The 25,334-nt window shown below is 38.3% G+C and overlaps 1 protein-coding gene and 1 long non-coding RNA gene across 2 annotated transcripts; one reads left to right on the top strand and one right to left on the bottom strand.

Annotated features, from left to right (window-relative positions):
- The first annotated feature begins 8,801 nt into the window (after positions 1-8,801).
- On the top strand, positions 8,802-9,589 carry LOC120490853 (uncharacterized). Its single transcript, XR_005625137.2, has 3 exons — positions 8,802-8,898; positions 9,269-9,385; positions 9,473-9,589. It is a non-coding gene; the product is annotated as an uncharacterized LOC120490853 (long non-coding RNA).
- Positions 9,590-11,262: 1,673 nt separating this feature from the next.
- alpk2 (alpha kinase 2) lies at positions 11,263-25,233 on the bottom strand. Its single transcript, XM_039688378.2, has 10 exons — positions 22,998-25,233; positions 20,247-21,723; positions 18,917-19,070; positions 18,305-18,435; positions 17,301-17,339; positions 16,852-17,150; positions 16,676-16,764; positions 14,396-14,613; positions 13,946-13,994; positions 11,263-12,985 (listed from the first exon to the last, which is right to left on the bottom strand). The coding sequence occupies exons 1-10, from the start codon at positions 25,203-25,205 to the stop codon at positions 12,784-12,786; spliced, it is 4,866 nt and encodes a 1,621-aa protein (XP_039544312.2). The 5' UTR covers positions 25,206-25,233; the 3' UTR covers positions 11,263-12,783.
- Positions 25,234-25,334: the final 101 nt, after the last annotated feature.

Genomic DNA, 25,334 nt, shown 5'->3' with positions numbered 1-25,334 from the left:
AGAGCCTCCATTTTTGCACTCAGTTCAAAGTTTTGTGGCCCTCTCTATCATAATCCAGAGTTTTGAGAAGATTGGAGAAACTTAATTTTTCGCCCGAAAATGAAAAAAAACGAAAGGGGTAACACTGTCGTTTTTTTTTTCGGGTCGAAATTTTGAATTTCGATATCTCAGCCCTGGAAGGGTCTAGAGCCTCCATTTTTGCACTCGGGTCAAAGTTTTGTGGCCCCCTATCATAATCCAGAGTTTTGAGAAGATTGGAGAAACTTAATTTTTCGCCCGAAAATGAAAAAAAACGAAAGGGGTAACACTGTCGTTTTTTTTTTTTCGGGTTGAAATTTTGAATTTCGATATCTCAGCTCTGGAAGGGTCTAGAGCCTCCATTTTTGCACTTAGGTCAAAGTTTTGTGGCCCTCTATCATAATCCAGAGTTTTGAGAAGATTGGAGAAACTTAATTTTTCGCCCGAAAACGAAAAAAAAAAAACGAAAGGGGTAACACTGTCGTTTTTTTTTTCGGGTCGAAATTTTGAATTTCCATATCTCAGCTCTGGAAGGGTCTAGAGCCTCCATTTTTGCACTCAGGTCAAAGTTTAGTGGCCCCCTATCATAATCCAGAGTTTTGAGAAGATTGGAGAAACTTAATTTTTCGCCCGAAAATGAAAAAAAAAACGAAAGGGGTAACACTGTGGTTTTTTTTTTGGTTCGAAATTTTGAATTTCGATATCTCAGCTCTGGAAGGGTCTAGAGCCTCCATTTTTGCACTAAGGTCAAAGTTTAGTGGCCCTCTATCAGAATCCAGAGTTTTGAGAAGATTGGAGAAACTTACTTTTTCGCCCGAAAACGAAAAAAACGAAAGGGGTAACACTGTCGTTCTTTTTTTGGGTCGAAATTTTGAATTTTGATATCTCAGCTCTGGAAGGGTCTAGATCCTCCATTTTTGCACTGAGGTCAAAGTCTCACAGCCCTCTATCATAATCCAGAGTTTTGAGAAGATTGGAGAAACTTCATTTTTCGCCCGAAAATGAAAAAAAACGAAAGGGGTAACACTGTCGTTTTTTTTTTTGGGTCGAAATTTTGAATTTCTATATCTCAGCTCTGGAAGGGTCTAGAGCCTCCATTTTTGCACTCAGGTCAAAGTTTTGTGGCCCTCTATCATAATCCAGAGTTTTGAGAAGATTGGAGAAACTTAATTTTTCGCCCGAAAATGAAAAAAAACGAAAGGGGTAACACTGTCGGTTTTTTTTTCGGGTTGAAATTTTGAATTTCGATATCTCAGCTCTGGAAGGGTCTAAAGCCTCCATTTTTGCACTCAGGTCAAAGTTTTGTGGCCCTCTATCATAATCCAGAGTTTTGAGAAGATTGGAGAAACTTAATTTTTCGCCCGAAAACGAAAAAAAAAACGAAAGGGGTAACACTGTCGTTTTTTTTTCGGGTCGAAATTTTGAATTTCCATATCTCAGCTCTGGAAGGGTCTAGAGCCTCCATTTTTGCACTCAGGTCAAAGTTTAGTGGCCCTCTATCAGAATCCAGAGTTTTGAGAAGATTGGAGAAACTTACTTTTTCGTCCGAAAACGAAAAAAACGAAAGGGGTAACACTGTCGTTTTTTTTTTGGTTCGAAATTTTGAATTTTGATATCTCAGCTCTGGAAGGGTCTAGATCCTCCATTTTTGCACTCAGGTCAAAGTCTCACAGCTCTCTATCATAATCCAGAGTTTTGAGAAGATTGGAGAAACTTCATTTTTCGCCCGAAAATGAAAAAAAAAACGAAAGGGGTAGTAACATTGTCGTTTTTTTTTTCGGGTCGAAATTTTGAATTTCGATATCTCAGCTCTGGAAGGGTCCAGAGCCTCCATTTTTGCACTCGGGGCAAAGTTTTGTGGCCCTCTATCAGAATCCAGAGTTTTGAGAAGATTAGAGAAACTTAATTTTTCACCCGAAAACGAAAAAAAACGAAAGGGGTAACACTGTCGTTTTTTTTTTCGAGTCGAAATTTTGAATTTTGATATCTCAGCTCTGGAAGGGTCTAGAGCCTCCATTTTTGCACTCAGGTGAAAGTCTCATGGCCCTCTATCAGAATCCAGAGTTTTGAGAAGATTGGAGAAACTTAATTTTTCACCCGAAAATGAAAAAAAACGAAAGGGGTAACACTGTCGTTTTTTTTTTTTTGGGTCGAAATTTTGAATTTCGATATCTCAGCTGTGGAAGGGTCTAGAGCCTCCATTTTTGCACTCTGGTCAAAGTTTCGTGGCCCTCTATCATAATCCAGAGTTTTGAGAAGATTGGAGAAACTTAATTTTTCGCCCGAAAACAGAAAAAAACGAAAGGGGTAACACTGTCGTTTTTTTTTTTTCGAGTCGAAATTTTGAATTTTGATATCTCAGCTCTGGAAGGGTCTAGAGCCTCCAATTTTGCACTCAGGTGAAAGTCGCATGGCCCTCTATCAGAATCCAGAGTTTTGAGAAGATTGGAGAAACTTAATTTTTCGCCTGAAATGAAAAAAAACGAAAGGGGTAACACTGTCGTTTTTTTTCCGGGTCGAAATTTTGAATTTCGATATGTCAGCTCTGGAAGGGTCTAAAGCCTCCATTTTTGCACTCAGGTCAAAGTCTCACAGCCCTCTATCATAATCCAGAGTTTTGAGAAAAACTCACTCAGTGCGGCCCACGGGTCAATTTTCAAATACCATAGAAATGTTGGTTTCATATGTTTTATCGCGTGAAAACGGGTTGCGCATCTGAACCAATTCCAAATGTAATGATAAAGTATACCGATAGAGGGCGCCTTCGTGCAAAACATGCTTAGTTGGACGACTCTGACCAGCGTCACTACAGTCAACGATGAAGAGAACCATGAGCGGGAAAAAAAGAAAACTGAACCAAGAAAATCGCACTTTTCAGACGAGATGGGAAACAGACTACCTATTTACAGAATTCAAAGGGAAATGAAATACATCAAGTCGAAAGAGAGAAACAGGATCAACGATGACGTTCTGTTTCAGCTCATGAGGATTGGCTGCACTAACATTGACATTGACATCCAGTCTATTGTACGGCAGCAAGAGAAACCACAAGTATCTCATTACTGTAAACTTCCCTCTGTAGGTGAGATAAAGCGGCAGCCTATGGTGAAAAGTATGCTTCACTTAATACTTTCTTTAATTTTGTGCCATTAGTAAATGTTTTTTGAGAGCCCACAATGTTTACACTGGAATAATAAAAAAATAATTTTAAAAAGTTTGTTTAAAAGTTCATTAATGAATAAAAGCAGAAAAAATAATTAAGTATGGAAATGCAGGTTGGTTCACTAAACATTTCAGAGTCTGTAATAAAGACATACATATGTTTTGTTCTTCTAAAATGGTAGTTTTTTATTTTCCAATATCCCATTTATTTTTGTTTTACTTAATAGGCTACTTTTCAGTTTTGTGCAATCATTGTATGTTTCTTGAGAGCCCAACATGTTTTCACTGGAATAATATTAAAAACACAGTAATGCCACAGCAATGTGTCTTTGTTTATGTTAAAAGTTCATTCATTAAAAGAAGCTGAGGAAATAATTGAATATGGATATGCAGGTTGATTTACTTAGCAGAGTCTGTAATAAAGACATACCTACATATGTTTTCTTCTAAAATGGTACCTCTAATTCTGCAATATCCCATTGGTGGAAGTGCACATCACATTTGGCCCTCGGATAGTGATGATAAAATAAAGTTGCCCATCCCTGGTCTAGAGCCTCCATTTTTGCACTCAGGTCAAAGTTTCGTGGCCCTCTATCATAATCCAGAGTTTTGAGAAGATTGGAGAAATTTAATTTCTCGCCCGAAAGAAAAAACACGAAAGGGGTACCACTGTTGTTTTTTTCTTTTCGGGTCGAATTTTTGAGTTTCGATATCTCAGCTCTAGAAGGGTCTAGAGCAGGGATGGGCATTTGGCGGCCCGGGGGCCGCATGTGGCCCGCCTCCTCACTCAGTGCGGCCCACGGGTCAATTTTCAAATACCATAGAAATGTTGGTTTCATATGTTTTATCGCGTGAAAACGGGTTGCGCATCTGAACCAGCCTCCATTTTTGCACTCAGGTCAAAGTTCCGTGGCCCTCTATCATAATCCAGAGTTTTGAGAAGATTGGAGAAACTTAATTTTTCGCCCGATAACGAAAAAAAAAAAAAGTCTCATGGCCCTTTAGCAGAATACAGAGTTTCAAGAAGATCAGAGCAACTCAAAATTTCGACCCTAAAAAAAAAAACGACAGTGGTACCGTTTTCGTTTTGTTTGTTTTTTTTGTGCAAAAAAATAAGTTTCTCCAATCCTCTTGAAACTCTGGATTCTGCTAGAGGGCCATGTGACTTAGACCTGAGTGCAAAAATCGAGGCTCTAGACCCTTCCAGAGCTGAGATAATGAGATATTTATAATGGCATAAATGCTACGTGGGATCTCAATATCTCCGCTCTGGAAGGGTCTAGAGCCTCCATTTTTGCCCTCAGGTCTAAGTCTCATGGCCCTCTATCACAATCCAGAGTTTCAAGAAGATCAGAGCAAATCAAAATTTTGACCCGAAAAAAAACCCGACAGTGGTACCCCTTTCGTTTTGTTGTTGTTGTTATTTTGGGTGAAAAAATAAGTTTCTCCAATCTTCTTGAAACTCTGGATTCTGATAGAGGGCCATGGGACTTAGAACTGAGTGCAAAAATGAAGGCTCTAGACCCGTCCAGAGTTGAGATATTTATAATGGCATAAATGCTAAGTGGGATCTCAATATTTCAGCTCTGGAAGTGTCTAGAGCCTCCATTTTTGCACTCAGATCTAAGTCTCATGGCCCTCTATCAGAATCCAGAGTTTCAAGAAGATCAGAGCAACTCAAAATTTCGACCCTAAAAAAAAACGACAGTGGTACCCCTTTCGTTTTTTTTTTTTTTTTTTTTTTTTGAAAAAATAAGTTTCTCCAATCCTCTTGAAACTCTGGATTCTGATAGAGGGCTATGGGACTTAGACCTGAGTGCAAAAATGGAGGCTCTAGACCCTTCCAGACCTGAGATTTTGAGATATTTATAATGGCATAAATGCTACGTGGGATCTCAATATCTCGCCTCGGGAGGGGTCGAGAGCCTCCATTTTTGCACTCAGGTCTAAGTCTCATTAGCCTGGTTCAACCAGACTCTAGTACATTTCATTTGTACATAGAGTCTGGCCTTTCTCCATTGAGAAACGTTTACTTCCTTGTAGGCGGGTTCACTGTTAAAGTTCAAAACTTTTGGATCTGCCAAGAGTCACTCAGGATCTGCCATAGCCAATCGCTAACGTGTGGTCGTGAGTGACGTATGTCATGCGCCGAAACGGCTGGAAACAAGAAGTCCGAATGATCAGAGGATTATGTTTACAATAGGATTTCAGTCAACGAGAGCTGCAGGTTTTGCTAATCTAGGAACAATTATTAATTCGAAAAGTATATTTGACACGAAGGAGAGCAATGTATTCATTCAACAGTCAAAGCTCTGTCTAATCATTACAAATACGCCACTGTGGTTGTTGTCTGATCTGCCGCAAATGCTGTACAGTGGATGATCTGTCTCTATCTGCAGATTTGTAATAAACAACATTTTTTCATATTACGTCTTATTGTTTCTTAATTACCTTAATTATGATCTTCAAAGTATGTGTTTGTACATTTTTATATGGCATTTAGGTTTTTTTTAATTAAAACAAATAAACCAGTGACATCTAAAACTGAAAATCAAACTATGGTCTTTAAAGTATGGGTTTTCACATTTTTATTTATGACAATTATTTAAAAAAAACAACCACTTTGTACATGTAAAACTGACACACCAACCTCCTGCACGAGTACACAAAGGGGCTCAAAATGTTTTATTCATCAGAAGAATCAGTAAATTTACTGTTGGGAATAAATGAGCTACTGACATGACTCCTGAGCGGATCTTCAACAATAGTTTAGCAGTCAGGACTCGGGGCTTCTGAACACCAGGCTAAAGCGTCCATCCAAAATGTCACGGTCATCGTGCTCACCGAGCTGCCCAGCACAAACTTCCAACCTTTCTGCCTCCTTCACGTGGTCCTCCGTTGTGCAACATGAGGTGAGACGACAACAATCCGGCTTTAGATTCTGTATATTTGGCAGTTTCTTATCCAACAACGAACCGAATAGCTTTTCTCACGTCTTTCTGCGCTGCCATTACTGAACTCAAACTGACGCGCTGCATCAACGTCATCGTTCTCAGCCACTCCCTCTATTCGCTGATTGGTCCTAAAAAAAATTGATTTCTGGAAACAGCAGTCCCAGACGTAGGACTGAAGGAAAATGAAATTGAGCGGAAGTGCGTAGGAGGGCGCAGCCAGGCTAAAGTGTCATAGCCCTCTATCAGAATCCAGAGTTTTGAGAAGATTAGAGAAACTTAATTTCTCGCCCCGAAAAAGAAAAAAAATTTTGGGTCGAAATTTTGAGTTTCTCTGATCTTCTTGAAACTCTGGATTCTGATAGAGGGTCATGAGACTTAGACCTGAGTGTAAAAATGGAGGCTCTAGACCCTTCCAGAGCTGAGATATTGAGATCCCACTTAGCATTTATGCCATTATAAATATCTCAATATCTCAGGTCTGGAAGGGTCTAGAGCCTCCATTTTTGCACTCAGGTCTAAGTCTCATGGCCCTCTATCAGAATCCAGAGTTTCAAGAAGATCAGAGCAACGCAAAATTCAGACCCGAAAAAAACCGACAGTGGTACCCCTTTCGTTTTTTTTTTTTGTTTTTTTTGTGCAAAAAAATAAGTTTCTCCAATCTTCTCGAAACTCTGGATTCTGATAGAGGGCCATGTGACTTAGACCTGAGTGCAAAAATGGAGGCTCTAGACCCTTCCAGAACTTAGATATTGAGATATTTATAATGGCATAAATGCTACGTGGGATCTCAATATCTCAGCTCTGGAAGGGTCTAGAGCCTCCATTTAAGGACTCAGGTCTAAGTATCATGGCCCTCTATCAGAATCCAAACTTTTAAGAAGATCAGAGCAACTCAAAATTTTGACCCGAAAAAAAAACCCGACAGTGCTACCCCTTTTTTTTTGTGCGAAAAAAGAAGTTTCTCCAATCTTCTTGAAACTCTGGATTCTGATAGAGGGCCATGGGACTTAGACCTGAGTGCAAAAATGGAGGCACTAGACCCTTCCAGAGCTGAGATATTGAGATCCCACGTAGCATTTATGCCATCTCAATATCTCAGGTCTGGAAGGGTCAGGGAACTGGGGCGGTCATGGCAGAAGCTGCATTTTGTGCTCATTTGCACATTTTTGTGTTGATTTTGATGTTTGTTTTGGACCGTTGTCCTGATGAAAGATCCAACCACGGCCCATTATAAGATTTCTAGCAGAAGGCATCAGGTTTTCATTTCTTATCTGTTTATATTTGATAGAATCCATAATACCATGTATCTGAACAAGATGTCCAGGACCTCCAGCAAATAAATAGGCCCCCAACATACAAGATCCATATTTAACCGTAGGCATGGGGTACTCTTCATCCCTGTTTGCACCAAACACATCTGCTGGGTTTGCTGCCAAAAAGCCATTTTTTTCGTTTTATCGGACCATAGAATCCGGTCCCTTTTGAAAATCCAGTCGTGTCTGACCACTGAATATGCTAGAGTTTGTTCTTGGATGAGCGAGGAGGATTTTTCTTGAATCCCTCCCAAACAACATGTGGTGATGTAGAGGTTGTTTGATAATTTTTTTTTAGGCTTTCTGACCCCCAAGACTCAACTAAGCTCTGCAATTCTCTATCTGTGATCCTTGAAGAGTCTTTGGCCACTCAAACTTTCATCCTCACCGTCCATTAAGGCACTATAGACACACGTCTTCTTCCTGGCAGATTCCTAACATCTTTAGTTGATTATAACTTAATTATTGCCCTGATGGTCAAAATGGGGATTTTCAATTCTTTAGATATTTTCTTACAGCCACTTTGAATTTTGTGAAGCTCAACCATCTTTTGCTGCACATCAGAACTATATTATTTGTCTTTACTCATTGGGATGAATGATTAAGGGAATTTGGCCTTTGTGTTTCCTCATATTTAACATAGCTGGACAATTTCATGTCCCTAGTCACCCTGGTGTGCTTAAAAATTTTATTATTAATGGGAATGTACTTCAGAGATATTTTTCTCATAAATTCTAGGGGTGCCAACAATTGTGGCCAGCATGTTTGAGAAATTCTTTTTTTTCATAATGTGATTTACTCCCACTTTCTTTTACTTCAATGAAAGGTTAGGATTTTGCCAATTTTTTGAATGGAAGATCAAAAGGATAAACAATGCAGATTTATTTTTTTACAGCCAGTTTTGATCATATTAACCAGGGGTGCCATCAATTTTGACCATGACTGTATGTGCCGGGATACTGTCAAGTCAGTTTTTGCAACTTCCAAAATAATTCTGTAAAATATTTTAATTACAAATTTCTTATAATAAATAGTAATTGCATATTATTTAACATGAATTATGCTTATATTATTCACAATATAAAATGCTGGTTAATATGCTTTCTATTTTTTATATGATGACATTTCAAAAACGTATTTGTTTTTTTAAACGGTGTGTCAAATCATGTCTGGTTTTTAATTTCTCCATGAATCAGAACTCAGCTGAGGCTCATGCCATGTGTACAGCTGTGATGCACAGCGGTGAAGGAAACTCAGTTCATTCACACATGTAATCGGCCAGCTATCGGATCCAAGGACAAGCAAATAAAAGCGGCTTGCTGTCCTGTACACTTTATCACTCTCTTTTAGCAATCGCAAACAAGTCCAGCTCCAAACTCACCTGCACCTACACAGGGAATGAGCTTCAGTTAATGTAACACTGCGGCAGGCCTGACTGTGTTGGACATTAGGTAAGACGGTTATGTTACGTGGATTTGAATGGAATGAATACAGTCCAGATTATATATAATCTTTCTTTTGCACCTGCTGAAATATTTGGGCTGACCAAATCAATAACCATATATTTTAATCACTGATTCAAGAGCCAATCAAAGCATTTCAGATCGTCTTACCATTATTTATATCACATGATTGTTTTCATGGGTAGCCTACAGATGTCTGGTGCATATAAGAATGCTTACTGGAAACTGCTTTTCAACAGGGTTTTTTTTTTTTTTTCATAAGCACTCAGGGTTTGGGTTAGTGACCTCGTCCCCACGTCACTGCGGATCAATACTTCTCTTAGCTTATCACAAAACTGTTTGACTAAACCCTCTCTAGGTACATATAGGGAGGTTAAAGGAGAGCAGAATGACCAGTCATGGAAAACTCCGTTCAGAGACTGGACTTGTTTCTCGTTTTCTTGCAGACTGAGGAATCCTGCAAGAGGATAAGTGTGTGAGTGTTTTCTACATAGTGTTTGTAGTTCACTGAGAGGTTGTTTTGTGAAGTGTTTCTTTTTCAGTGCTCTCTTTATTCCTACAGCATGGAGGAACACATGGATCAGCCATCTTTGCAAAACAGGCTCTGTGGTAAGTCAACTTGTCCACAGAAACAATGAGAAGGGATACGGTGTCAAAAATAAATCATCATTTGAGCTTATTAATATTTAAGGTAGTCATTTTTTTTCAGTAGGAAATTCATGACGATTAGAAACGATTCATAAACAACCAAATTATTGCTTTTTAAAATTTGCATTTTATTTAATTCAAACAAAAGGGTCAGATCAGAAGTGACTAAACTTAATGTCTTCGCATAACACTAAATCTTTGTAAAAGATTTAAAGAGACAATTATTAAGTGTCAATTAGTAGTTTAATAAAAGAGTTCAAGAAGAGACATTTCCAACTATTTGTTTCCAATCCATGGACCTTAATGGATAATTTTTTTAAAATAAATTACAAATTTTGTTCATGCGAGAATGCATGAAACTGATCGGAAATTCACCGAAACTTATGGTTATTTTTGTAGCATTGAGGTACAATTATATCATGAATATTCTTTATATTAATTAGTTAAAATTGTGTTTTATATATATATATATATATATATATATATATATATATATATGATTATTTTAGTACACAAAAATAGAAGGCTTGGCAACTATCTGATTTTAATTATATTAATATTTTATAGGGGTTTTTTTGTTAATGTATTTAATTTCCAGAAACAAAAATGTTTAATGCTGTTCTTTTGAACTATTAATAATTTAACGTTGATAACAATAAGAAATGTTCCTTGAGCATCAGATCAGCATATCAGAATGATTTCTGAAGGATAGTGACACTGACTTCATGATGCTTATTGAAAAATTATGCATTGCCTTAGTCATTTTCTTGTACATGACATTTTAATCCCATATTTATTTTTTTTGTTTTAAATGGAGTGGCAATGGAACCATTTAGCACAACTTTAACTTCTGATGGTTGTTGGTTTCTAAGGTTACTTTATTGTTACGACATATTTAAAAAATGTTCAATAATGATAACAAATGGTTTAGAAGAAACCATCTGCACTGTTCCCATCACCGTCCACTCCACTGACCAACATGTAAACAGAAGACGATAATCGACTGCTGACTGAAGAGGGGAAAGGGCGACCTATCCTGGCCTTGTTCATTTCATTTAAGTGCATTTAAGTTTAAGTTGCGGTTTTGGTGAGATTCTGAAATGTTAAGACGAATTCCTTTTTCTTACCATACTATAAAGTAAAAGTGTAGTGTTACAATTTACAACAGTTGATAAAACTACTTGTGGAATGAGCACAAACAATGTTACCAACCTGCAATGCATCTGTCTGTCTATTTGTTTGTTTTCCTCCTGAGCTGTGGAGTGTGACAATGGTGTTTGTATCCTGTGTCGTCAAACGCCATTATCACACTAAATAGCCACGGTGAGACCTCGCGACGCGACCCCCTCAGCCAATCAGCAGCAAAGAGAAACAGATGATGTCACAGGCTGTGGGATTCTATTGTGGGAATAGGAAATACCTTTGTGTCTTTACGTGTGGCTTTGTAAGATTGATAAATTGGCATCTGCCGAAAACAGATGTAATAGATCGTGTCTGCCTACTGACCCAGTTACTGCTATTAGATGATGATTAATGAGTTCAGTATGCGTGTCATGTAATGCTTGCTTCCTTCATATTGTATTCTGTTTTAATGTGGTATCTCCGTGACAATAAAATCTACAGAATTTTGAAGTGTTTTAATGGGTCAAATGTTATTTGTAACACATGATTTTCTATTAAAAATAAGCCCATACTCAAAAAAAGAAAAAAAAACCCCAATATTTATTATTATACATATCATTCAGAAAAGACAATAAAAAGCCAATACAGGATTGAAGCTCAGTCAAATCAAAAATCTTATATGACCTTCAGCCCATATTCACTACTAATATTTAAATATAAGACTATCTAGATTTGCATAAAGCAGCGAACATCACAGTTTTTAATTGCAGGTGATTCATTTGTGCGGTTCATTAACATGACAAATATGTTGCTTCAAACGTGTGTTTATATATAGTAATGATGAGGCAGTAAGTCATTTGACTTTCAAAAGAGGATGCGAAACGTGAAGGTGGGAGGATTGTCATTCTTACTGAGGCAAGTCAACAGCTGTTTACTAGGGCAAGTGCACAAACCTTTCCATTGTATCATATTCATCACCTTATCCTACCTACCCAGAGACTAACAGCACATCATTAAAGTAAACTAAATGAAATATTATTAATGAAAAGTCAATGAAATATTTTAACATTGAAAATGAGCAGCTTCCAACATTCAGTTCTAGCAGTTACATTAACAATTTTTAGTGTACATTCATCTCACTCATAAAGTAAATATTTAAAGGGATAGTTCACCCAAAAATGAAAAATCTGTCATTAATTACTCACCCTTGTGTTGTGTCAGACCGTTAATCTTTATAACACAAATGAAGATATTTTTATGAAATCTGGGAGTTTTCTGCCCCTCCATTGACAGTCTACGCAACTGCCACTTTGATAATTCAAAAAGTTCCTAAAGAGATTGTAAAACTAAATATGAATTGAGCGGTTTAGTCCAAATTCGAAAAGAAAAACGATCACGTAATAAGATGAACAGCTTTTATTCACATATAAACATTCATCAACTCATCAGTTGTGAGTCTGTCTGTCAAATCTCTCAGATTTCATTTAAAATATCTTCATTTGTGTTATAAAGATGAACAAAAGTCTTATGAGTTTGGAACGACATTATGGTGAGTAATTAATGACAGAATTTAATTTTTTGGGTGAATTTACTCTTCAAGCTTCATCTATTAGATAAACTCAACATACTATCATAAAAAAAAACATTCATAATAACATAAGGAACCATTTCCAGTTCTTTGTTATTATTCTGGCATGTCTATTATAGAATAGTGGCAGTAGGCTAATAATAAAGAAACATGGCAGCACCACTGGCACTATTAACTTTTCAACAGAGTAAATCAGGAATTCAGGATAAAACCCTAGGCTGGTAACGTTCTATCTTTCTTTGATTTTAACAAAAATATTAAATCAATTCTTTCACAATCCACTCACCCCTTAAAAAAACATTTGAAAAAATAAATACAAATCAGCAATAAGCTTATTTAAATTAGCAAAAAGAGCTCTCAAGAAAGAAGAAACCTCCCTAATGTCCTTACAGATGAATGTCATCTTACATTTAAAGAAACATCTCAGAAACACAATTGTCCCTAAGCAAGACTTCATTGCTAAAACCTCCAAACACGACTTTTCCTACAAGCAAATGTTCAGGGCTTCTGTCCAATCAGGATTTGCCACTCAGAACAGGGCCAAAGGTTTTTTTCTTTGGCACATGTTGTGTCTTTGGCTTTGGGGGGGCAACGGTGCGTTTTGGCTTGGGCTGGAGGGACATCAGGCCCAGTAGCTCACAGTAGCTGTTGCATTGATGCAGAGCTTTGAACTGGTCAATGAAGGACATGGCGCAGTTTCCCCTGAATCCCTTATAGCTGCACCAATAAAAATCAATTTACTGCTTTCATAATAACCACACAAATTTTTTAATTTCACTGAAATAGAAGTGGGCGTAGGTTAAATACTTTGTTGTTATTATAATTTATTATTTTAGAGCTGCACGATAAATCATTAAAAACTCCCGACCTTAATTCAAATACCCACACAATCTTATTTCTAAATGACAACGATTCAAACCTTTGAAAAGTATGATCTCAGTGAAATTATTCAACTTTATGTTGGTAATGCCACTGAGCCAGAGAAGGCAGTTGTCATGTAAAGGTATAAAAGTCTTTTCAACACAACAGTGTCATTATTTCTGTGAACAATAATTCAAACTATCACAGGAAACCTGGGATAAAAGTTTAGAGTTCAAATATAAACACAGACTTTTAATGTAGCGATCAAAATAGTGTACATCACCATTTGAAAGTAACGGCGCTTCAAATAAAGATTGGATTAATTACATCGAAGTGACTGTTAAAATGTATTTCATTCATTCTAATCATTCATTCAAGAGATTCATTAAAAAACATTGATTCATCCAGTAATGAAACAAGTGCAGTATTTATGAGAGAGTCATTAAATCATTCATTCAAACCTGATTAATATGTTTTAGAAAACATTCAAATTAATTCAATATTTTTGGAATAGGGTATACCAATTAGACTATACTGTTTTGTCAGAACCTCTAGTAAAGTTATTTATTTAGTTATTTTGTTTAGTTGTCTATTCAGAATCATGGGAGAAGTTTATTCAGAATCGTGCAGCTCTAATTTTGTGGATAGGCCTATGATATTTATATTTACATATTAAAATATGAAACTAATATTTAAATAAATGTATTATTATTATTATTATATACATTTCTGTTAGTTATATTTATATATTTCAAAATATTTAATAAAACATCAAAATATGGGATAAATTTGTTAGATATTTGATTAATAACTTACCCTTTTTTACAGGTGGCAATCCCAACATCTGTTAGTTTCATACCGACACCTGTTGAAGGAGAAAAAGTGTGAATCTTTAAAATGTTCTGCTTCACTCCATTTACAACCTTCATCTATACTGTACATGGAGCCCGTTCTCATCCCAAAGCGCCATATAGGACGCTTTTGCAAAAGCGTAAATATCCAACGCACATGGCACCCTTTAACGTGAAATGAGACGCAGATATATTTGGGCAGATGGCGCCCCCTAGTGGTCTAACCCTTACCCCACACCATACCTAAACTTAACCATTAACCGAAGCGTCTCATTAGACGTTAAAGGGTGCCATGTGCGTTGGATATTTACGCTTTTGCAAAAGCGTCCTATATGGCGCTTTGGGATGAGAACGCGTTGGTACATGTCATGATGTGCAACACTGATCGTAGGTAAAATTGAAGTATTATAAATACCCTGCATATCGGTGACCAGCAGGTTGCCCTCTGTCTGTGTGTAGACCCAGTGCTGGAAAGCACAGCATTTCTGTCCCGCCTCAGAGTCTCTGCGCATCAGGTTGATCTCCTTCCCATCTTTCACAGAGTACTTCACAAACTCTCCCAGCAGCTCCTCCTCCAGCGTGGCGTAAGGGATGTCGTTAGACGGCCGGTGCACCAAATAAACAGGGATGATTCTGGGAATGTTTATGAATGCTGATTAATTCACTTTCTTTGTGTGTAAATATACGTCTTGTAAACTACCATTCAAAGGCTTGGGGTCAGAAAGATATTTTTTAATGAATAATTTTTTATTTCTATCAATAGTGACAGTAAAAAACAATGATGCAATTCTATGAAATTGTATTTCAAATACAGTTGTAGTTGAAATTATTCAACACCCATTGCAAATCAGATTTATTGGCAACATTTATAGACCTTCAGCTGTTTGCAATGAAAAATATATGATGTTGGAATATAATGAAATATAGCTCAACACAACAAATGTTTCAAGTGGTTTTCAGAAATTTAACTGAAAATACAACTTCTTCAGTCTCAAAATTATTCAACCCCCTGAATAGAATCCTGAACAGCACAAATCTGCAAAATCTTTCTCAAGCACGCATGATGCAACTAATCAAGGGCTTCATTACTTGCACCAGGTGTGCTTGAGCTAGAACACATCAAATACTCGAGCGTCATGTTTGACTGCATGTTAGAAATACAGTATGGCTAAGTCAGAAGAATGGTTCAAAAAGATAAGAGAATATATCAACGCCCTGCAAAAACAGGATACAAAAAGATAGTAAAGGCACTAAATGTTCCTAAAGACACCTTTGGAAGCAAAGTTCACAAGTTCAAAGTTAAAGGAACAGTGGTTACACTAGAAGGGGCATAAAAATGAAGCCATCAATGGCTGCAGCCAGATTTCAGGTTCAGAAAAACCCTTGAGTGACTCAAAAAGACCTGCAGCAAGACTTGCTGGCAACACGTACTGAGGTTTCAGCTTGCACAGTAAGGCCAGAACTACCACTACTGACCCAAAAGCACAAGAAAAGTTGGCTCTGATTTGCTCAAAATCATAGAAATAAGCCACAGAATTTTTGTGATTTTGTTCTGTGGAGCGATGAAACAAAACTGGAACTTTTCGGCCCTATGGATCAGCGGTATGTCTGAAGGAAGAAGAATGAAGCATATGCTGAAAAGAACACTCTATCTACAGTTAAGCATTCTGGTGGTTCGGTGATGGACACCTGCAGTGTGCAAAATGGATACATTGAAGTATCAGGAAATCCTAGGAGAGAACGGCATACCGTCAGTGAAGAAGCTGAAGCTTGGGTGTCATTGGACTTTCCAACAGGACAATGATCCCCAAGCATACCTCGAATTCCACCAAAGCGTGGTTGCAGAAGAAGTCCTTGAAGATTCTACAGTGGCCGCCAGTCACCCTAACCCAAGAACATTCCTGAACCGGAGGCTTAAACTGGCGAGGAATGGGCTAAGATTCCTCAGAAACGCTGCCAGAAGCTGGTGTCTGGTTAAACATCTCGTTTGCAGCAGGTCATAACAGCAAAAGGGTGTTCTGCTAAGTACTAAATATGCTTGCCAAGAAGGGGTTGAATAATTTTAAGTGTCATTTTCTGTTGAATTTGGGGAAACCACTTGAAACATTTGGTGTTGAGCTATTTCAATTACTTAGACGTTTCAGTCAATTTAGCCAATTAACCTAATTTGCAATGAGGTTGAATAAATTCAATTGCAACTGTAAATGTTGTCCTATAGAAATTTCTATTCATTAAAGAGCTGGAAAAAAATATATCACGGTTTCCACTTTTTGATAACAAGAAGCTGAAGACTGGAGGAATGGCTCCTGAAAATTCAGCTTTGCCTCCATAGGAATACATTTATATTCTATTAAAATAGAAAACACCTTTATACATTTGGAATAATATTTACTGAATATTTGATTAAATAAATGCAGCCTTGGTGAGCAAAAGAGGCTTCTTTCTAAAAAAAACAAAACAATTCTTACCAACCCAACCCAAACTTTTGAACACTGTATACACGTTACTTTAATTAGAAACTCTTTCCTAATTCTTAAGTTCAGTACTGTCAAAATTCAAATACTATTTAAGTTTACTTTTTAATTAAGTAAATGTGGAAACGTTTTCACTCAAGAACGATACCTTTAACTTTTAATTGAGTGTTAAAGCATCAATTAATGTCAGTTTTGTGTAGACAGAGTTTTGATATACTTACTCTGGCACCTCTCCAAATGATTCAGCAGACTTGGCCACTCTACTGTACACTTTAATATATTCCCTTGCGGTATTCTGCACATGACATTCCTGGTTAACACAGAAAAAATAATCAGTCCCAAATTTCCTTAAGTTCATTTCTTAATTAAACATTTCCCTGAAGACATGCATTCTCACCTCCACAGCCAGGTTGTAGTTCTTCTGGACAAGTTCCTCATTATTTTTAGTCCCATAGCTGATGACGTTGTGGACTTTCAGGACGCAGGGATGGCCAGGGTTAAATCGTGGGAGATTGCCTTCTCTAAGAGTGGTTCTGAAAGCCTTGCGGTGCATGCCTTCACCGAAGTGGATCTTCTCAGTCACAATGCTGGCTGATTTATTCTCTCCAAAGTACTGATCTGAGAGAAAATCCTCCTTAAATAGAAGCGAGCTGCACTGGACGTTCTCCTCGTCCCCGTTCACAACTCTGGGCTCAGCTAAGAGATTAAAGAGGGGGAGAACTTTTGTATCACTAACCAATCCATTTAAAACACACATCTATCAGATTTGCATAAAAAATAAAACGTTCATAATAGTTTTGCTACTCTGCAGATTCTCATGAGACCATGAAATTAAGGTCTGTTTACCTGGTTGATCATGACTCGGAATGACTAGTTCCATAAGCACTGCAATTCAAAATGTAGACAGTTGAGTCAATGTGTGCAATAAGATGCCATTATTTTATTGCCTTCTCGTCTTTACAGATTTACAATGTGAGGATTGGTCTCCCAGACAAGAAAAATTAAGAAATATATACATTACGCCTCAAAAGTTTGAGGTCAGTAAAAATTGTATTTAAAGAAATGTATACTTTTTTCAGCAAAGACACATTGAATTGGCCAAAAGTAACAAAGACATTGATAATGTTTTGTAAAAATGTATATTTTAAACAAATGCTGTGCTTTTGAACACGTATACATTAAAGAACTGTAAGAAATGTTTCTTGAGCAGCAAATCAGCATTTTAAAATGATTTCTCAAGGATCGTGTGACACTGAAGACTGGAGTAATGATGCTGAAAATTCAGCTTTGCATCACAGGAATAAATTATATTTTAAAATGGATTGAAATTATATTAAAAAATTAAAATTGTAAATTGTAATAAAATTTTAAATTGTAATAATATTACACAAAATAACTATTTTACTGTTCTTTTCCGATCAAATAAATACAGTTGTACTGATTTTATCCAGGAACAGCATTCATTTGAAAAGAAAAACATCATAAATGTCTTTACTGTCACTTTTGATCAACTGAATGCATCCTAGCTGAATAAACATATAATTTTATTTCAAAACTGAATAGTAGTGTAGTATATTTGAATTGTATTCATTCAACAAACATGCATACTTGCAGAATGTACTAAATTACCAGTCAAGCGGTATCAGATTCAGCAAGTCATTTTGAAAGTGTGAATATATATATATATATTTTTGTCTATTACATCAATCTTATGATGAAGCTTCAGAGCATAAATTAAATATCCTGCTGTAAATTTCTGCTTAGTCATGGAGTACTTTAGCAAATTAAAATCTTAATTTATAGCCTCTTTAATTTAAATTAATCTGGGAAAGCAGTCCTCTATGTCTTACCCTCAGATGTGAGATGGTACTCTAAGGTCGAAACAGAAACTTTGGTGGCATTCAGACTGCATTTGTACAGCCCTAGATCTTTACTGCAAGCATTTAGGATTGTCAGTGTGAAGCGGCCGTCATCCTTCTCTCTGCAAAAAAAGGAAAACCTAGTAAATCAATAATTCTTCACACATTTGGGCAAATATTTTCAATTACTTAATCAACGGTCAAGGCCATAAAGACTAATAACTACAGTGGTCAACACAGATGTTTATCCCTGAATCCATATTATACAGTATACAACAACTAAGAAGGGCCATTCTGGAAAGCAGAGGCCTGTTTGAGAGTGTCTGAGGCATAGTCAGCATTTCGCAGGAATGAATCACATGGTTATGTAAAAGGTTAATTTTGCTCTCACTCCAACTCATGGCTGAATCACCAGTGCTCTGATGTTCAGTCGGGTCTGTGCCAAAATGTACAGCAGATTTAGAAAAGAACAGAGTGACACCAAGTGGTAAAAAAGTTATGATGATGCTCTTCAGAAATGTGGTCATCTTAGTTAATTAATTATGTTTGGACCCAAAGTCAGACGATAAAGTGGGGACTGATGGGTAAAGAGGGTTATCTTACACTTCGTTTATGTTTGACAGCACTGTTCCCTCTTTAGTCCACTTAATGGTGGCATCAGGTGGGATGGGACTGAACTGGCACCAAAGTAAGATGTTTTGGGGGTCAGTAGGGACTGGGTCAGCCTGGATCTCTGAGACTACACGAGGAACCACAACTACAACATAAACACATAGAAATATGTCATTTATAAACAATTTTTCACATAGCCACTTAATAGTGCAATATTTGATCATCTGCATATCCCTAAACAGCTTAAACCAGGCTAAGGTGATTAGCAAGTCTCCCAAGGGTGGCCAACTAAAATCACCTAAACTGAGCTGGGAGACCAGCTAAAACCAGGAAAGATTAGCTCAAGTTGAGTTAGAGTTTTTTCCAGCAGGATTCTGACATTTTTGTCACAGGAACTGGTAAAAATAAAACACAAAAACCTGGTTTCACAGACAGGGTTTAGATTAAGCCAGGATTAGGCCTTAGTTCAATTAGGACATTTAAGTAGCTTTTCATAAACGTGCCTATAGAAAAAAAAACATTACTGGTTTGCATACTGAGGCTATGTTTACACGGAAACGATCTGAAGAGAAAACGCAAAAGTGGTATTGCGTTATCACTTTTTATTCTGCGTTTAGACGAGCATTATGGGTGGGAAATCCGCGTGCAAATGGTGACGCAAAAGTGTGTGAAATTCGATGTAGTATGCACTCCAGGCTGCTTGGTGGCAATGTGAAGTACTGCCACACAACAACACCAAGTCTGCGCGCCTGCGTACAACCTTCACTGTCTAGCAGACTTTTGCGTTTTTAGCGTTTCCCGCGACGGTGGAACGTTTTTAAGATTTCCACTCTGGAGGGTGGTTTCAGTTTTTTTTTGCGTCTTTAAGCCCCAAAAACCTCATCGCCGTGTAAACGAAAGGCACATTTGCTAAAAAAAATTTACATTTTCAGGGCCGGAGACAAAACAATGGCACTGACATATTTTACGACATGCCAGTGCAAGTTGCTTTCAGTTAAAACAGCTCAAACATGAATTTTAGCCTGGGACTTGAAACCAGGCATTAATGTTCTTTTGAGAGTGTGTCCAGTTCTAACACTATTCTGCAGAGTTTAGCTCCAGTCCCAATCAAACACACCTGAACAAGCTAATCAAGGTCGTCAGGATTACTAGAACACTTCCAGACAAGTGTGTTTTGGGCAGGTTGAAGTTAGACTCTGCAGATCATTGGGCTTAATGGAGCAGGACCATTCCTGCTCCCCGAGTGCCAATGTCGTAGACTTCAGCTCTGTTCTACTGGATTGGCTTTTAAAACTAAGTTGAACAGGAAGACTTGGCCAACCTTCTTTGGGTGTTGGAATCTTCTGCTTGACGGCATCACTGTAAGCTCTTCGAGGCACATCTTCTCCATCTTTTCTTGCTTGGCGGAAAATTGCAGGCAGCTGTGGTCTTGTCCTTATCGAAACTGCTCCAGACATGTCTGCAATTCGCCTGCGCTTTACGTCGTCATTTGGCATACTGGGTAAACACGTGCTCTGAGACTCTGAGTTGCACGTCTTGTTTTCCATCTTGGCTGTGTTACTGGCGTCTGCTTTGAGTTTTATAGGGACAGCTTTCTGAGTGGCATTTATTCTGGCAGGGTTCATCTTGGCCCCACTGAGTTCGACTTTGGGTCTCACTGTCATGACTTTTTGAGAGCTATCTTTGTTAGTAATGTCCATTTTGGTGGGAAGATGAGATGCTGGTTTTTCCAGACCATTTGATGCCACCTTCACTTCAAGGTTCTCTGTCTTGCCAATTGTGCTCTTCTGAGCGTTCCTGCTCCCTATGTTAGTCGGTGGATCATTCTCGGGTTTTGGCGTACTATGTTGCGCGTGCTTCTTTTTCTTCTTCCCTTGGGTTTTAGGAACGATCTTCTCTGTGATGACGATGGTTTCAATGACAGTGACTGGAAGATCTTTACAACCAGCTTCTTCTGAGTTGAATTTGTCTTTCACCTGGGAGGAAAACTGAAGATCTTGCTTTTTTGATGTTTGAATCCCATGTTGCTGCTTCTCAGCTGGTTTCTCCTTATGTTTAGAGCGCGTTTTACCATCTGAGGTCTTTTGAGGCATAGTGTTTGTTTTAGGGCGTTCCTCACAGTTTGACAAGGAAAAATGACTCAAACTTTTGGGTTCCTCCAAATCTAGAGTAACATATGCAACACGTTTGTTCTCAGACACCATGAAATGCTCTCCTGTCAGTAAAAGTAACTTAGAAAGCTTATCCTTGATGGAAGGATCATCTGAATCTACAACGGATGAAGACTGTTCAGGGCATGTATGAAAGCGGTCTTCAGAAGAATTGTCACTACTGACTGAATTTTGATCACTCTTAAGGTGTATCTCATTAATAATCCCTTTAGGAGGATGACCTAGATCAGCTTGTGGATTGTCCTCTCTCAATAAACTATGATTGAGGAAATTATTTCCAGAACAGAGTGGAGCAAACGGCATAATAAACTCTGGAATTGTATTTTTTTCTGTTTCTCTTGGCTTCACGGGACAGTCCTCAGAGTTAGAATGCACAAACAATCCATTTCCTTCAGCACGTCCCTCCTCAGAAGAAAAGTGAATGTCTGATTGAGAGGGACATGTGTGGAGGTTCACATTGGAGCCGTGACGCCGCTCGTCGCCACTCACACAGCCAGTTAAATGCTTGTTGCTGGTGTAAGCTGAGATCTTCTGAGAAGAAAAGCTGCTTTGACGTTCCTCATCGAAGACCGATCCGAGTACGGAAACTTTGTCTTCAGTCACCTCCACCAGCGTATTTCCCTCCGACTGAAACAGAAAACATGGACAAAAACATTAAATGTTATCTAGAGACAATAAAGTCAACACAGGAATTGAAGAAGTCACAATTTAGGCCTATCCTCATCCAAACTGCATGTCAGTGTTTGTTTACATACCTCACTGAGGCGATGGTCTGCCTATTGCAACAATCATTCTGCTTTCATGCAGCAGTCTAAAGCCACATGTGGTTGGCAGTGGTAAAGATCATCTCTATTATAGTGATCACAGCCACTGTGTAACACAGGTGAACCAATCACAGCTCTCCCACTGGCTCAGGGGTCTGTGGGATTGGAGAAACTGTCGTACAGTACGACACTGAAGTTGCGAGCATGGGTCGTATTTCGGCCCTCAGCTGTGCTCGTGCGTGCCCCTCAGTTCCTCTTTTGCTTTCTGGTCTATTATCATCAGTCACTCTCTATAATTAGTCTGCATTTCTGTTTATCAGTATTTTTCTCTGCACCTCACATTTCCTCAGCAGCCCCAGCTATCGGTCATGAATGTAGGGGGTGGTGAATGTTGAAGTGTTAGTGAGTGTGTTTGAGCCATGCTTTGGGGAGGAATTTGTCGATATTGACTCTAGAAGTTAGATAACGCAACTTCCTTTTGGGTAGAAAAAGAAAAGTAAAATAAAAAAAATATTTAATTGTAGAAAATTTTGACTATTTAATATAGAAAATGTTCAACTATTATAATTAGAAAGTAAGTTAGGTAAGTAGGTTAGATTAGCTAAATGTGTTTGTATGTGTGTGTATGAGAGCTAGAGAGAATGTGTGTGTAAATTATGAAGTGAAATTCCTGTGTGGAATGACTGGGCTATTCCAGCACACAGAGTGTCATAATAAATAATGTATTCAACACATGTAAGATCTATTAAAGGAAATGTTAAAGGTGACAGGCTATTTAAGATCACATACTGGCACGGTAACATTTACAAGTTTTTGCGTAATGGAAATGGTCACTAACAACACAATGTAAAAAAATACCACGGTTTTGCCATTTTTGTGTGTTTGTGTAATAGCATGTTTTTGGAGATCTACAGTGCATTCTTTAAAGTTCAGTAGCTTGTAAGTTTCATGATATACGAATACAGAAATCATTCAGCAACATTGTGTATGTGTGATGATCCCATCACTGAACTAAGGTTACTCTGAACTAACTCTGAAGTATAAATCTCTCGACACAAATCGCAAAAGACCTAAAGAATACTCCAGAGTCTAAATCTGCCTTTGCTAATTGTATTTGAAATGTGCTAGTCATCTCACCTTTCCACTCCAAAGCTCTCCAGGGATGTGCTGACTTCCATTTAGTTCGGCATTGAATTCATTTGCAGAAGACATACATGACTTTGATGCATTAAACGTATCCATGGCTGTATTATTATCTGGTTTAAGAGATTCAGACTTAATCAAAGTCCCCATCACTGCATTGTCCCGACTGTCTGCGTCTAAATGAGAAGGAAACCCGTCTTCATCTCCTTGTTTAAAAAAAGTTCCATTAGTGTTATCAGACTCGACTTGTCCTCTACTTGAGGCTTGACCTGGTTCTTCTGTTTCTAGGAGGTTCAGACCAGTCTGTCCGTTGTTGTTTGCATTATGTGGGCCTGTTTTATCCTCCAAAATGTTGTCCTGGATTGCCATGCTGTGCTTGGAACCAGTGCTTGAAGTGTTAGCGCTGGTAAAAGAGTCTTCCGGATAGGTGTTAACAGCCTGGAACCAGTCTGAAAGAGCGCTAGCCCAGCTGTCTGAGGATGACCACCTCTCAACAGGTGGAAACTTCAGCTCCCAGTCCTCAGCATGGTGGTCAATTGAATTGTCTTCCCTCCTGGTGTGATCCGCGGCTTTTGTGTTGTCTGTATGGGTCGAAAGGGGGCTGGGAGAGCACGAACGACCCCCCTTGTCAAAAATAGCACCCTCATCCTCTTCACCTGCCAAGAACTGGAAAGCGTCCAGCCACAACTCACTACCAACCTCAACATCACGTTCTGTTCCTGTGAACTTTAAGCAAGCGCACTCGATCTCCTCAGAACGTTTACCTAAATCTCCATTTGTGACAGTTCTTGGGCAGAGGACCACTTGTGAGAGATCCTTCTCATGTTTTTCACCAACCTGTGGGGTTTCAAGTATGGATTGGGGGAGAATTGACTCCGAATTATCAATTGTTGCACTCGGTTCATGGCTACAAGTCACCAATGGTTGCACTCTACTGTCTTCCAATGAGAATTTAGTATCAATCATTCTATCAAGCATGGAATCATCAGAAACCAGATGTTCTGGAACCTGATGATGATTCTGAACCGTCTGGGTTAAAACGGCAGTGCAAAACCCAACATTTGAGGAAGCCAAGTCTTTATTTATAGTCTGAATTATGTCACTGCCATTCTTAGGCATGTCAGCTGTTTCCAAGATGTTGGTCATCCCCAAAGAATCTAATAATGTGGAGGCATGTGTTAAGATATTTAGAGTGTCTGCTTCGTGCGAATCGCCCAAGCATATAGGGATGTCAGTAATTGCATTGTCCATCTTTGGTGTCTGGGAGGTTGTGAAGCCGCCACACGTCAAGCCCTCTGCAATGGCATGCATCTCTGGGTAAGTGTTACAGGGAGTTGCTCCTTCCACAGATACATCAATATATTCAGGAGTTTCCTGGCAGGTCTGGATGAAAGATTCAGAGGAAGTTCCATCAATCTCATTGTTTGCTTTCGAGAATGGTTGGTCATGGTGTTGCTCAATATTCGTTACATCAGAGACAGCATTTACCAGCGGATCGTCATCGTTAGCCATTTGGCTAACCTCAAGTCCAGAGGAAGAATATTGGTTTAAAATGGTGTATTGGCCCATTTCTTCTTGGCTGTTGTGTTCTGTTAATGTTGGAACTTCGGGGCTCATTAAAGTCCCATGAGCATCATTTAGATCCTCTATAGTGTTTAAGTCACTATGTTTGTTATTTTGATTTCTGTCAATCACCACGTCCACGTCCATAAGTTTAATTAGGTCAGGGTTGCTGTGCATAATATTGTCAGTCTCAATTACAACACCAATATCGAAGTCCCAAGTATTGCTTTTATCAACATTTGGTTGATTTATTTTCATTTCAATCAGTGCAGTTTGATCCACTGGCTGTGTTAAGATTAAACCGTTCTCATCGTCTCTTGCCTCGTGAATGTTTGGACTATGGATCTCCGTGGTCCTGCCCTGGCACAGAACTGGCATTAATCCAGAGCTTTCTGAACCTGGATTCGGCTGTTGATCAGGGACTGGACTGAAGCTGTCATCCGTCTGGTTGTCCGAGACATGGACCGACTCATCTTGCTCTATGGGCACTGAAGCAAGGGAAGAGTTGACAGCATCTGTGTCCAAAAGCAGCAGATTGTCAACCCACTCAGCTGTCATCTCCTCTCTCTGGATCAATGCACACACGTCACTGCGAGAGAGGAAATGGAAAAAGAGGAAAAAGAAAACAATTAGACGCATAGAAACAGAGAGCTGAAGATCGTTTTAAAAAGCAAGATTCATTTTTAGAATACTATTTTTTAGTACCTTGAGTAAAAAAGGGGTAATACTATAATACACAAATATGTTTTTCAGAATCTGATACTATCA

The sequence above is a fragment of the Pimephales promelas genome, chromosome 19 (assembly GCF_988280905.1).
Source record: "Pimephales promelas chromosome 19, fPimPro1.hap1.1, whole genome shotgun sequence".
In the NCBI taxonomy this organism is placed as follows: Eukaryota; Metazoa; Chordata; class Actinopteri; order Cypriniformes; family Leuciscidae; genus Pimephales; species Pimephales promelas.
Note: the sequence above shows the minus strand (reverse complement) of the source record. Positions and strands in the feature narration are given on the sequence as shown.